At 39.2% G+C, this 15,303-nt stretch overlaps 1 protein-coding gene across 1 annotated transcript in view; it reads right to left on the bottom strand.

The window, feature by feature from the left end:
* HGF (hepatocyte growth factor) overlaps nucleotides 1-15,000 on the bottom strand; it is a gene marked incomplete at both ends in the record, with an annotated part of 60,983 nt that extends 45,983 nt beyond the window's left edge. Inside the window, 2 exons of the mRNA XM_080619375.1 lie at nucleotides 2,134-2,299; nucleotides 14,925-15,000. Of these exons, the coding sequence (XP_080475501.1) occupies nucleotides 2,134-2,299; nucleotides 14,925-15,000 (242 nt within the window). The remainder of the gene's footprint in view (nucleotides 1-2,133; nucleotides 2,300-14,924) is intronic.
* Between the last annotated feature and the right edge of the window lie 303 nt (nucleotides 15,001-15,303).

Here is a 15,303-nt window from a genome sequence, read left to right as displayed (position 1 = left end):
TAACGGGGAACTACTGTATGGATATGGAACATCAGAATCAAGCCACAAAGATGTTAGTAAACAAAGGAAAATCCAAGTCTTCTATTTCAAGTCTTTAAAATGCCATTTTGTGTTAATTCTCTTCTTATTTTAGAATGCTTCCACAGCAACTAGTAAACTAATTGGTTTTAATTTAAGTTGGCAACCAATTTCACCTTGTAGTAACCATATGCAGATATGAAGTTAAAGACTGGGGATCCTAAGAATAAAAGGGAAACATTAGTAATCACTGATTCCTTTAAAAGGGAACACATGTCAAATATGTGTTTACAGTAGCATCAAAGAACTATGCACACTACAAGAAGACTCATCTGAGGCCAAATGGGAAACCACAAGAATGTTCCCAGACGCAGAAAATCCATCTTACTTTGCTGCGTAGTGGTAGCACAGGCAAAACCTAATCACCTACACCTCTGTTGCTAGGCTTCCTTCCTAAAAACCTGTCAGGGAAAATTGGAAATTCAGGGCATGAGTAGTCAGATTTGTAATTATTTTTCATCTTTAGTGCAAAATAATTACATGACTGATTGCAATTTTATTATCTATGAGTAGGACTCTTCCAAGCTGCATTCTCAAAGTCCCTCATAGCTTCTTTAAGCTGCTTTATTGACTGGTTACAGCAGGGATAATATGCTCCTTAATGAATCCATCAGAGAGAAATTCTTCACAAATTGTAATGTTTTAAAAATTCAAAGAGATTCTAGATTATTATTCATGCAAAATAGAATAAAAAAAATAGACTAACTTACTTTTTATTTTCAGAACACAAGCATACCATCCAGAGCAGCTACAACTAGCTTAAGACAGTATTTCTAAGGAGATGTTGGAATATGGAATTGTTGTTTGCTTGGCATTGTTCAGAAATCTTATACGCTGTGGAACCTAATTTTATAATACTCCTCACTTCTGACCATCAGAACTCAAGGATCTCTTGCTGTATTGAATACAACCTGATCCACTTGGCAATGACATCAGTGGAAGCCCTGCCAATAGGAAAAGGAGTGTCTCGTACCATGTGAAAAATATTAGTGCCTGGAAAATATTTTCTAACAGAAAATAAGTAAAGTCTGCTCATTGTTTACATATATAAGTAGTCAAAGTACAAAGTGATACAAGCTAGACCTTGCAACATGGGAATGAAAGACTTGAAGAAAGATTAAATTACAATCGAGGTCTGTTTCTGCAACAGAAGAGCTTTTGTTGTCACATTTAGTCTAGCTTCCATTTGTATTGATTGTAAAGACTTTTTTATGTGTCAAGATGAGGCTGACATTTAGCTCAGTACTCACCATTACAGAAGTTATCAATTCTCTTCAAGATTCTCCTGCATTCATGTCCTTTCTTATACTGCTAATGGTCTAGACTAAGAGAGGCCAGGGGGATACTTTATGTCTAATACATGGGAAAAAATAATAGTGATTTGTTCCAGAATACAGTAGAGAATATGTACAAGGCAGACAAGCAATCAGCTACATGATGTGTTTCTAAGAGACAGCAGATGCTGAAGAATAGCTATGATATACTTGTAATGATTGTGCAGCCCAGAAGGTTTGATTCCATTGTATCAGATTCATAGTACTTGCCAGTGAACTTCAGCAGTGAATGTATCTGTGCTCCATGTGTGAGGTTCCCATTGATTTCAGCAGGAGTAATGTGAAAAGAATGAAGACAAAATATGGTCTGAAGTGGTGCTGAAATACTGCAGCTGTGATGTGTGACAATAGCCATTTTATAAAAGACAAAAATCTCAGAAATGTTCACCGAACACTATAGTGCAACACAAGTCATCCACATCATAACATGAGTATATTTTTTCCAGCTATGTTTTGGAAAAGATTATATATTGGACAAGCTAAGAAGATAGATCAACTCAGATAAAACTTTACAATAGACTGACACTCTTTGGACAGGGATAACAAGATCATGGAAATCAAAAAGCATGGCCTTTAGATTGTCCTCAGTACAAGCTATCACCAATGACAATTACAGACACCTTGGGTCAAACAGTGTTATACAGGTTCCATTATGAAAAAAAAAAAAAAAAAACCAAACCATGATACCAAGCAACTAAAATAATGGAGATATATAACTCACTTGCAAGTGAATGAAAGACCTTTGTTCCTGCTGCATCTCTTGGCACATTGCTCAGTGGTGTTTAACAGCTTGGTTTTTACTTCCAGTGTTTTGTTTACTTTAATGAGCATCAACTCTCCTGTTTTTTTGAAGTCATGAAGAGGATTTCTCCTTTTTCCTCTACACTCTAAGAAACAAGCAAAGAAGAAAAAGAAAAAAATGAACAAAATAAACACTGTAAAGAACAGTTCTGAGATTAAAAATGCCACTATATATGAACAAAATTCATTAGGAACTATAAGAACATCAGTATCTCAATCACAAAGAAACTCACAAAAATTAGCAGATACTGAAGAAGAATTGATTATTTTACATGGTCATAACCATTTTTAAAACTAGGAATGGTAGGAATTACAAAAAACCTAGTTTCAAATAAAAACTTGCATAGTTCTGGCGAAGGGTAAGAGGAAAGTTTTTCACCCTTTGTAAATTTTTTTCAGAATGTCCAAAATATGTCTGATAATCTGAGATTTCATAATAATTTCCATTAAAAATTCAGGTGAAAAAGATGCACAAATGTCTTTTTTGGATGGACACAGTGGACTTACAATCAGAAGGAAGGGATATTAATATTACAGAAAGTCTACATCTGAATAAACTTTAAAATTTAAGAACAGTGATAAACTGTTCTTAAAACAGTAAACTTTTTATCATAAATTGTCAAAAGAAGTGGAGCCTGGAAGTGGCACAAAATAGTCATTTTTGTGCCCCCTGCTCCAGTGAAGACTCAGTGTGAGTGTTGTGCCCATTTTAAGTGTGACAGATTTAGAATTTTCAGCCCACAGTAAAGATGACAGGGGGATGCAGAGGCTATTGCATTGAAATAGCCTGCACTGTTGCAAAGATTTCAGAAAAAAAGAACAGGTTGATCTGGTTTCTATGTCTCTATCAGAAGGCCCAGAGGAAGGGGTAGGAAATGTCAGGGGAGATTGGTTAGAGATGTTTGGCTAAAGGGCAAGAAGAAAAGTCTTTAATTTTTTTGCAAGAAAAAAACCCAAAACAATATATATGTATATTTCCCAATATATATGTATATTTCTATTTTTTCTTCCATAGAAACCAGTTTGCCAGTTTACGCTGCTCCATCGTCAGTATAGGCAGATGAGTACATCTGGAGAGTGATTCTCCCTATTCTGACAGATGAGTAACATAGGGAGGACCAATTGCCCTGTGGATCTATTTCTCTTATTTTACTCAGTGGCCCCAGATGATCCTTTTGAATCCAAGAGCTAATCCAGGAAAGGTTAGGTGAATGAATACTTCCTTAATTCATAAAGCAGGTAATAGTATTTTCAATAACTGCTGTCCCTCCATTTTTCTCTAGAGAATCTGCAGCAATGGTAGAATGTGAATGCTCAGGATCAATTTATTAAATTTTACCAGAGTTTTTCAAATATATGAAACTTCAGCCTAATGTTCCATTATCCTGAACAGATAATTCTTCATGCAAGTGCACTTAAGTTAGTAAATTTTTGCTTTGCGCACTCTGTGCAGAAGCTCAGAATAACTTTGTAAATCGCAATGGCTGAGGCTCTGAAGGAGTTTCTAATAACTCCACATATTGTAAAGACAAAGAGGGCTCAAGGGTGTCACTTTTGCAGAACTTCTATCCTGATCATTAGGTAAGTGAGCTCACATTTTCACTGGATTCAGCTAAATCACACCTCTCAGTGGTGAGTTATCCCTAAGACACCTAAAAATACACCAAAAACATTTAAATTAGATTTCACCAAGCTTCAGCTTTATAAAAATAAAATAATTAAAAAATCAAAGGAGTAGAATATCTCTGCCGCAATGCTCCTATAAAATACCTTCATCCCATCCTGGTCTTCTTTTTGAACTGTTAAAGGTGAAATAAGCTATTCCTCTGCACTTAATAGCCCATAGTTTTAGTTCCAACTATAAACATTTTCAGAAAAAAAAAAAAAAAAAAAAAGATTTTATTTACCTACAAATCCATGTTCTTATCACATAAAGAAGCTTTAGATGGAAAGACCAAATGTTAATAGTTTTGGTGCTGTGTTGGGGTCCCATATCAGTTCTCTAAATAATTTTCAGCCTTGTATTTGTGCAGTGGACATGCATCCAAACTGAATCACTATGTTTATCAAAATGCTAGGAAGATATTCTTGCCTTAAGTATCAACACCCTGATACTGGAAACCACTGTTTACACTGAAGCTGCTTTATTTTTTCTTATACCTGTGATAGAGCCAAAGTGCTGCAAAAAGGATTGCATCTGCTCTTTAAGACAACCACAGGACAGCAAGTCTGTAAAGATTTTGTGGTAAATTTCTCCGTCTATTATCTTACAAGACATATTTGTTAGTTCTGTGTTGTCTCAGCCAGGACTTTAATGTCAAATGGAGGTAAAAATCTGTACAGAAATATCAAAGTATTTTCTTTCAGTTCCTGGTAATAACATTTCCCATGTACTGATAAGTGTCATTATCTTAATTCCCGATAACAGCTTCTTAAACTCACCAGCCAGCATGCAAGAATATTGTTGTAAAAACCCAAAGAATTCTATTCTGCCTAAAAAACATGGTTTACAACTCTGCTTTTTTAAAAGAAAAGAATCCTAGTAGTTGTCCAAAGAGGATTATGGGTTTGATATTGCATTTAACAATTTATAACAGCCTGATTTACTTTAGCTTTCAAACAATAGCATTCTATGACTTGCCTGTAATCCAAAAGGCAAAGGGCCAAATGCATTTGTGGTGTGACTGTTAGAATCATAAGAATAATGCAAAGCATTACTTTTACAACAACAAAATAAATAAAATAATTGAGCCTTTCTACTTCAAATTGTATAATTAAAATCTTAAATCTAATATTACCCTACAAATGTTCTGTGTTACAGGTTATCATGCAATATGCTATAACAGTTCTTAATTTGTGATTGCCATTCATTTCAGTTTCCTAAACTTTGATTTGTTTATATTGTGGGCTATGTCCTCTGATGGGTTTTGTAGTTGAGTATCATATTCCTAAGGAAGTCTGACATTCCACTTAAATTTAAAAATAATAGCAGCTGATTCAAACACAAGAGAATCAAGTCAAATATGAATCAACATTTTTTCTTCAACCACTAACTAAACACATTTCTTCAGTTGAATTAAAAAAAATCCTCAAAAAAAAAAATGAGGATGCTGTCTCTTTCTATTTCTTAACACGATAGAAAACTTCCTTGAACAGAAGAAAGAAGTCAGCCAGTGAGCAAGAAAGTGAAACCTACGTTTGCTCTAGTAGGATGCAGAATTGGACAAATACTCTATAATTTCATTTGGGATGTCCACAGTCTTCCAGCTGGAACACTTTCATTTTAACAAAATGCTTTAGTATTTACTGGAGGAAAAAAAAGAAAAAATCATACTTTACAGTGAAAGACTGTGAAGAGACCTACAGGTCTCAACTTTTGGTTCCCTCGCTACCTTTTTGATATGAGGCTCCTGTATAATCTTCTCAGATATGAAGTATTAAGTGAGACTGTTCAAACCATAGACCATCTGGAAGAAAAGATTTCCAACAGTACCTTTTCTTGGAGTAGTTTCAGTCCATGCCAAGTCAAGAATCAGAGATTAAGTTATCATTCTGCAGCATTTTAGTGAGAAAACTTGCTAGGAGATTGCAGAACCTGCTTAACTGCAATTTTAATTATATTTATACAAAATAGAACCATGACTCTTAATGAAATCTTGATGGCTTGGTATGGAGTTTTATTTCCTTATTCTGTTGCCTTACACTTGAAGAACTTCAGCATTTTACTAAGTAGTTATTTGCTTTGCTGTGCTGAACTTTCACTGTGTGTGGCTATGATTTTTTTTTTTTCCTATTATTGTAGTTATTCACAGAATCCCAAGGGTTGGAAGGGACCTCAAAAGATCATCTAGTCCAACCCCCCTGCAAGAGCAGGGTAACCTAGAGTACATCACACAGGAACTTGTCCAGCTGGGCCTTGAGTATCTCCAACGTAGGAGACTCCACAACCTCCCTGGGCAACCTGTTCCAGTGCTCTGTCACTCTCACAGTAAAGAAGTTTTTCCTGATGTTCACATGGAACCTCCTATGCTTCAGTTTACGCCCATTACCCCTTGTCCTATCACTGGACATCACTGAGAAAAGCCTAGCTCCATCATCCTGACACTCACCCTTTACATATTTGTAAACATTGATGAGGTCACCCCTCAGTCTCCTCCAAGCTATAGAGACCCAGCTCCCTCAGCCTCTCCTCATAAGGGAGATGCTCCACTCTCTTAATCATCTTTGTGGCTCTATGCTGGACTCTTTCAAGCAATTCCCTGTCCTTCTTGAACTGAGAGGCCCAGAACTGGACACAATATTCCAGATGCGGCCTCACCAAGGCAGAGTAGAGGGGGAGGAGAACCTCTCTTGACCTGCTGACCACACCCTTTCTAATACACCCTAGGATGCCATTGGCCTTCTTGGCCACAAGGGCACATTGCTGGCTCATGGTCATCCTCCTATCCACCAGGACCCCCAGGTCTCTTTCCCCTTCACTACTTTCCAGCAGGTCAACCCCCAACCTGTACTGGTACATGGGGTTGTTCCTGCCCAGATGCAGGACTCTACACTTGCCCTTGTTATATTTCATCAAGTTTCTCCCCGCCCAACTCTCCAGCCTGCCCAGGTCTCGCTGAATGGCAACACAGCCTTCTGGTGTGTCAGCCACTCCTCCCAGCCTAGTGTCATCAGCAAACTTGCTGATAGTACACTCAATTCCCTCATCCAGGTCGTTGATGAAAATATTAAACAGCACTGGTCCCAGCACCGACCCTTGAGGGACTCCATTAGTCACAGACCTCCAGCTAGATTCTGCCCCATTGACCACAACTCTCTGCCTTCTTCCTTTCAACCAGTTCTTGATCCACCTCACTACCTGATCATCAAGCCCACACTTAGCTTATCTATGAGGATGCTGTGGGAGACAGTATCAAATGCCTTACTGAAATCAAGAAAAACCACACCTACCGCTCTACCATCATCCATCCACCTAGTTACTTCCTCATAGAAGGCTATAAGGTTGGTCAAACATGGCTTCCCCTTGGTAAAACCATGTTGGCTACTCTTAATGACCCCCTCATCCTTGATATGTCTAGAGATGGTGTCAAGAATAAGTTGTTCCATCACCTTTCCAAGGATGGAGGTCAGGCTGACTGGTCTATAATTACCCGGGTCCTCCTTCTTGCCCTTCTTATAGACTGGCGTGACATTTGCCATCCTCCAATCCTCAGGCACCTCTCCTGTTTCCCACAACTTACCAAAGATGATGGAGAGTGGCCTAGCAATGACCTCCCTCAGCACCCGTGGGTGTATTCCATCCGGACCCATCGATTTATAGATGTCCAGATTGCTTAACTGATCCCTAACCCAATGCTCATCTACCAAAGCAAACTCCTCCTTTATCCTGACTTCTTCTGGATGTAAGTAAGCTGGATACAGGTCTTTATACTGTGGATGGGCAAAAGACCTTTTATAATTTTCAGTTTTGACATAACAGCACCATTGCTCATTATGTTTGTCAGATGTCAAAGATAAACTAAATCTTTGGGAACAAAAATAAATCAAGAACAGGAAGATGTTGCCCATGCTGCAGGGGTTTGGAACTGGATGATCTTTAAGGTCCCTTGAAACCCAAACCATTCTGTGATTCTATGAAGACACCTAAATTACTTGGGCTGGAAAATGCTGCCAGAGAACTTCAGAAATCAGCTGCAGTCCTTCCAAATACAGAATGGCATACCAAATAAAGATGGCACTGGGGAGTAAAAGTAAAAAGAGAAAAACTCTCCACATACTGTGTAGGAAGCTCAGAGAATCCTAGGAGTCAAAATATTTTTCAGTGAAGAAAAATGGTCATGTAAAGTGACACAATTATTTCAGAATTATAAAAGAGACATAGTCACTTTCTTTACTGTCAACTGGCATTTTAGATAACTGTTGGATATTTTGCATCATGTTTGTAATGAAATGAAGTCACTTGACCTTGAGCAGTTAACAGATGGACTAATTAGAGATTGAATTATTTGTGTTACAAGTGATAATCAGGTCAGAAAGTCAAAATGAGATTAGCTATTAACGGAATTTTGCAAACAATCATCACTGCAAGCCAAAGTAAACTGGCTTTCCCTAATGAGCTTAAAAAAAAAAAAAACAAAAAACCCCACGAAACCTGAATTGTATGTGATTTAAAACCTGGAGGTGGGGGAAGAAAAATGAGAAATCTACCATCAAAAGAGAAAAAAAAGAAAAATAAAAAAGAAAAAGGAAAGAAAAAAAAATCCCCAACCTTAAACACACCTGAAATAAATGTAGGAAAGCACAATTCAAAACAACAAACATTTTATCAGGGAACACCACACTTGACAAAGATTGCATGGTAACACCCATGCAAATGCATTCATAAGTATGTATCTGAATGGAAAAAAAAAAAGAAACAAGCAATTGTTAGATCTCAACAAAATGTACAAAGCAAAAATCTGCAAACCCATGGATTATCACAGTGTTAGACAATACTTTTCAGCAGAGATATCAAAGCTGAAGACTTATCTCATTATAAATAGTGGAAACTTAATATGAAAATAAACAATAAAGTATGCTTAATTATATGCATAAAATTGCATTGGCAAAGCTTGTGTAAGAAATAAAATCAATGAATAGGGTTTGAAATAAAGCAACAGTTCTTGGCATACATGAAAAGCAATATGCAAATGCACAGAGGTGTTTAACTTGTCTATAAAACATGGTTCGAAGGATAATTAAATTCAGTAACATATTTCCAAGACAATGTTTTTCAAAGGATATAAACCCTCAAGGGTAAATTGCATATTGGTGCAGGCCCCCGTATGACAGCATAGATATACTGGCTTCATTAAGGAAAAAAGAAACCAACAAAGTGACAAAACTTGACCTGAAGATGAAAGTAAATGCTACTAAATGGTTTCTGACACCACATGCTTAAATTAAGGATATGGTCACAGCAATAAAAGAAAAGATGTTAAAGGTGAATGCTGATCCTAAAATAATTAATAAGGTCGTTAATATATTGTGATCTATAAGAATTGTTAGGAAGCACTTTTCAAAAAAATACATTCAAGGCAATTTTCTGTCTTAAAACAAGTCTTAAGAGAGTCACTTTGATAAAAAGAATTAATGTTCAGCACTTTTAACTTACTTTCATTTACTTTGAATTCTCCTTATGCCTGTTTCAGTATCAGAAATGTCCAGATTCCTGGCTAGAATGCAAAAAAGTGAACACCTTTTCCAAAAGACTTCTCATTTGGAAAAAAAAAAAAAAAAAAAGAAGAAGAAAGGAAGAGAGAAAGAAAGACCAACATAATGAGAAACTGAAACAATTCTGAAATGTGCCCAAGAAAAGATCTTTGTAGATTGAATAGGCTTAGATGCCAGATTAAATTTAATGCTGTTATTTATGTAAGACAATAATTTCGCATGAAAGAAGTTTACCAACCATACCCATAAAAACTGCAGTCTGCTGTATAGATGGAAAGTCACCAAAATAAAACCAGCTGTCCAAGGAGACATCTCTAGCTTGTCACAATGAAACAGTTTCTCACAAAGGTATATGGAGGATGATGTGATTATTTTAAGTTCTGAAATTTATTTTCTTGGCAAAAAAGCCATCATGGAAAAAAATATACAATTTTGAGAAAGTAGTTTGAAATAGAGACATACAATATAGAGATAATTTTTTCCTTATTTTTACATTGGCTTTCAGTCTAGTTATTGAGCAGATTCAGGAAATGCAAAAAAGATATTTCTTTTTTTGGCTTTATATTGTATATTACCACTCACACATACACCCATGAACACATACCCCTTATTAGCATCTGCAGAGATTGCCATGTTAGTTGGACCCAGCTTCATGTTTGTGCTGTCCTGCCTTCATAGCCCTCTCCTATAGCCAGCATGAGAGCTCAAGAAGCTAAGGATAATGCTAGCAACTGATAGTATAGTCTAAAATTGGATGGCAAATGCAAAAGAACAGCTCTTTTTCTTCCAAGAAAAGCTTATCTGCTCAGCAGGATGCTGGGACCCATTGTCAGAAACAAATGTTCTGCAGTTTGTACTCTGATTTGCTGTATCTAACCTCTGGATAAATTACTGAGAGGATTTTCATTTCTAAGATTTTTCTTCTTACGCATTTGGCACAAGAATTAAATCCCCATCATTTTGCATTGCATTGCACAACCTTTACAAGTCTTTGGTGTTTCCTCGGAGGCACCCAGCACATTGTGCGCTTCTTCAGTGATGGAGTCCCAGCCGTCACTGAGGACATAGTGCATGGAGCAGGGGCTAAAGAGAACAGCATGATCAGGCAGGGCAAGGATTTGGGCAAAACAGTTAAAGATACTGAGGGCAGCAAAATAGCCCCTGTGAGGAGTGATGAGAGCCTTGCTGCATGGTGTATACACAAAAATAGTGCTGCTGGCCAAGGCATAGGAAGAGCTGGAGCTGAGGGGAGACTGAAGGAGCAGCCAGTTCCCAGCTGGGCCAACAGCACCGAGGACTGCCAGGCATGGCTGGGCTCATCAGACAGCACAAGGCCCACAAGGGTGGAGGCCCATACACCATTGAAACTCCTGCAGCTAGATTTTGCCAACACATCTGACTAATCTGGAGCATGTTCCCAGCTCTGCTTCACTTCAACGTTGCTTTACACGTAGGTTCTAACCATGTTCAGGAGCAGATCCACTATCCCCAAAGGGCACTGCCAAGAAAACCTACAGAAAAGCAAATGGGGTAACGGTGAGGATGTCCATACCCCTTCATGTTTCTCTGTAGTTGCCATACTTCCCCATTGCAAGATACAAACATTACTCACATCATGCTAATTCTCCTGCTATTCATGCTTCTCAAGCAAGTGTGGAGATAATTCTTTCTCACCTCTATGACCAATCCTTTGTCCCCTCCATGCTGCATTCTAGCCTCTGACCATCAACCCCACCTCAGCACTAGGGGGAGAAAGTGAATTTCCAACGCTCATCTAGTACAAGTAATTGCAAAATGCTTAGGGCAACTTTCTCCTCTCCACATCAAGCTTTTACCCATCAAGAGGCTAAGTCATCCTTTCAAATCTCCTTGGAAAAGTTTGAAATGCTTAAGTGACAAACTAATAATCAGTATAAAGATCCAAAGGGGAGATATTATGCTCTCCAAGGGAGACTGCAAGTTTCCCTTCCAACACTGGCCTCAGTTGAAGTATTACAATAATGACAGATGAGCTCCTCCAATAAGAGGCTTTCCTTTCCTTGACTTCAGTGCTCAGTTTTCCAGAGTTTTATGCAACATTTTAATCTCGTGTATTTCAACTCTGTGTTCTCCTGCTATGTTGCTTATGAAAATGGCATTAATAGAAGCAGAAAATCTGTTAAGCAGGGTAAGTGCTGTATTACATGTGAGAGCAAAACAAGCAGCCCCTGGCACCAAGCACTAAAAGGATTCCATTAAACAGAAGGAATACAGTCTTCCAACTGGCAGAGTATCATTTTGCTTTGTTGACAGTGTATAGTATAATGATTATCTACAGCTGGGATGGGGAAGAATAAATCATGTTAAATTTTTAAAATATACTTAGCTATGCAGACCACAGGAATATACAACGTTCTTACATTGATCACGGATATGGGATTTTATTATTTTATTTGTTTTTAAGCAATAGTTATTTATAGGAACTAAGTGCAACTCCCACATCTTCATTAACAACTGCTTCAGATCATCCAAACTGCAGAAAGTGCTGAGAAATTTGAATAAAAACACTTGTCTGACAGTCTCTTCACAGAAAAAATATATCTTTAGTTTAAATAAATCTTACAATATACCAATCTACTTTTTCTTTGATTAAAAAGTTATTTTCAGTTTTAGTAGATTAACTTTATTAAAGAGATACTGTCTAAAAATATAGAATGATAAGAATATCTGCACAGGGAAGAAAACTCCCTAATAAACTTGATAGCTACAGATTAATTTCTTTGTGAAAGTGACAGAGACATACAGGATATTGATAATGACTAGGCAAGTAGTCTACAGGAACCTTGCACATTTATCTTTCACCAATCACCATCTTATCTTTTAGATATTAAAAAGAAACTCAGAAACTGATAGTGTGGACAACTTGCTGACATCAAAATTTCTCCTGTTTTCTTCACCCTCCTTTTTCTTTACTCTTTAATATAATCCAAATGTATTAGTCAGCAGCCACAGTAACACAGGACATTGTCTTCACACAGGATTTAGGACATGGGATTCCAAACCTAAAAGATCCATTCGCAGAAGAAATGACACTCAACATTAGGCACAATTAGAATCAGATTTTCAGAATAGTAATAGAAGAAGCATGGACATGCATTAGCAAAAAACATTTTTTTTATTTTCGTATTTTTAAATTCTGTTTTCATCACTTTGTTTGCTTTTCATATATAACAATAATAAAAATGTAAGCAAATATTAATCTTTCCTAAAGACTTCCTAGTAAAAGGAATTCAATATCCCATACAAAGATACCATGTATGTTTAGAAAGCAATCAATATGTTTCGAAAAGGAATGGCACAACTTCCTCTTGCCTACATTTTAAAAACCCAGACACTTTTGTTAAAAATCATGTATTTTTGCAAAGCAAGGTAAGCACAATGGCAGTGTGCAATAAGACTAATCTTTCTTGCCCATAATGCAAATGATAGAATTGATTAATATTAAGGTAGGTGGGGGAGGAAAGTTAAGAAAAGAAGGGTTGCCAAGAAACTGTCACTATGAAAGCTGGCCAGAAAATAAGCCCTACTCTGTGAAAATATTAAGTTTTGGAAATCTAATTTTCCTCCCCACCAAGATGAACCATCCAATCCTACACTGGGGAGCCCATTGGTTAGGGCACAACCCTATTTGTCAGCCTACTGATACTGGCAGTACTGAGGCTTAATCTATCCTGTTGGAATATTATTTTAAATATTCATTGAGCTTGGTAACATCTCTCATTCAAGAAACACATCCTGACTATCAAGACAGTAAGCATGACATAGCTTCCTATGAAATTGGTTATAGAGCAGTACCTGTATCTTTGGTCCATGGAATTAAGTTGGGGGGGATGGAGTCTAATTCCACTTTTTTTTTTTTCAAATTAAGCCATCTGTTGAAGAGTTTCTGTCACAAATGAGGGTTTCTCAACAGTAGCTACCACGGGATATTGTGAATATCTCTCTTTCATTTGATTTGGGAGAACCAAGCCAGAGATAGCTTCTGTTTAAAGGCTCTATTTTTGTGCAAAGTTTTGATGGGTCAGCATTTTCCAGTTAAAAAATGCAGACTTTTCCTCAGAAAATCCCTAACCAGCTCTAGTCATCACTTTCCAGAGAGGTCTCATGTCTATAAAATGAAAATTGCAATGTACATAGAAAAGGAGTTCAGAAAAGTATAGTAGCATCATGTCTGTGTCACCTGCTAAGAATGCCCACAAAAAGAAAAAAAATCGTCACTGAGCAAACTGAGCACAGAAGCTCTGGCAAGGTGTTCAGCGTCCTACAGAACTCTTACTGCACAAGGAGAATGGCAGGTTCTACTGCATGTGATGCTTCCAGGGTTTTTTCTACTTGCCCTCTAAGATCATGAAATATTCCACTTTGAAATCTTATTTCAAAATATAGATATTTTTAAGTAGGAAATGTAGTTATGTGTTGGAAGCCACCAACACTGCTTGCCATACACGTTGCACAAAGTCCTCAGACCTTGCCCCAGGACCCAAACACTATGCGTCCCTGCCCTCGCTCTGCCCACTCCTGGCAGATCCTTTCCCTGAATTGTGGCTGGTTTTTGTCTCTCTCTGTGCAAAGGTCTGACCCTAACAATGTTGCCGGAAGGAAGGAAGGAAAGGTTTGTAGAAACCTTGCAAACTTTTTTTTATCCCCTTAAACATCTCCCCAGAGGGCCAATAGAAATGCAGAGTGAGCTCTTCAGATATCCAGTCCAAGGGGGACACTTCAGGAAAGAAATTCAGCTAAAGAGCTTCCAGCACTTGATTACTTATTGTTTGTTCCTTCCCCCCCCTCTCCCCCGCCCCCCTCCTGGATCTCATTGGGAACATCTAATGAAATTACAAGTATTTCAGTCTGGAAACAGCATGTTCATGCTGTTGCACTTCAGCAAGGACATTCCCTTTCAGCAGTGTGCTATCCCGTGGTTTGGGTATTCCCTGTCAACTTCTGTCACTTAACATCTATTCTACCACTTGAAAATTAAAGGTGCACGTTCACGTCTTGAATAGTGCACCTATGGACAACGACGGGGTTCCCTTCTCCCTCTCTCGGCGTCCCCAGGGCTCCGAGCTCCCGTTCGCCCGGGGCGGAGGTGGCGGGAAGCAGCGACCTTCCCTCCAAACCCCGGACCCGCCGTGCCCCCCGGGTACACCTCTCCGCAAGACCTCGGGTTCGCCCCGACCCGCCGCACTGTTCCCGCTCCGCACTGCATCGCTCCGAGGGCGCGGGAGGCGCCAGCCGGGCACCGATGCACCCAGTGCCCAGCCTGGGCGCCGGGTGGTTGCCCATGCCCTCGGGTAGGAGCCGCGGGCGCTGGATATCCCCGCCTGTCCCACCTGCACCGCTCCGACCACTCACCCGCGCCGCCCCGAGCACCCACCCGCGCCCCAGCGCAGCGAGGGACAGGGAGAACGATGCCGCGGTGAGATGGAGGGGGGTGGCTAGGGAAAGGATAGACAAACTAACCTGCCACGGGGATGGTGATGGGAAGCAGCAGCAGCTGATGGAGCAGCAAGGCGGGCAGGAGTTGGGTGGCCCACATGGTGCTGGCGGCCCTCCCCCCCCAGGCGGCTGGCGGGGAGGAGAAGAGGAGATGGCTCCTCGGAAGGACCCTGTGCACAGTCGGTCACTAGAGGAGGCAGAGTGAGCCGAGCTGCTTTTTATTGCGATGATCTAAGTTTGTTGTGTGATTAACTGGAAAGATCTGGGTCCCAACTCCCTCTTACGGTAAGAAACTGTTTAACAACATCCCCTCTCTGCCTCCTCTCCTCCTCCCATCCACAGGAGCTGCCTCCCCTCCCGCCCCGCAGCCAGCCCAAGGACAGGGCTCCCACCGGCTCATCCC

The sequence above is a fragment of the Psittacula echo genome (genome assembly GCF_963264785.1).
Source record: "Psittacula echo genome assembly, chromosome: 1".
In the NCBI taxonomy this organism is placed as follows: Eukaryota; Metazoa; Chordata; class Aves; order Psittaciformes; family Psittacidae; genus Psittacula; species Psittacula echo.
This window is presented reverse-complemented; position numbering and strand designations above follow the sequence as displayed.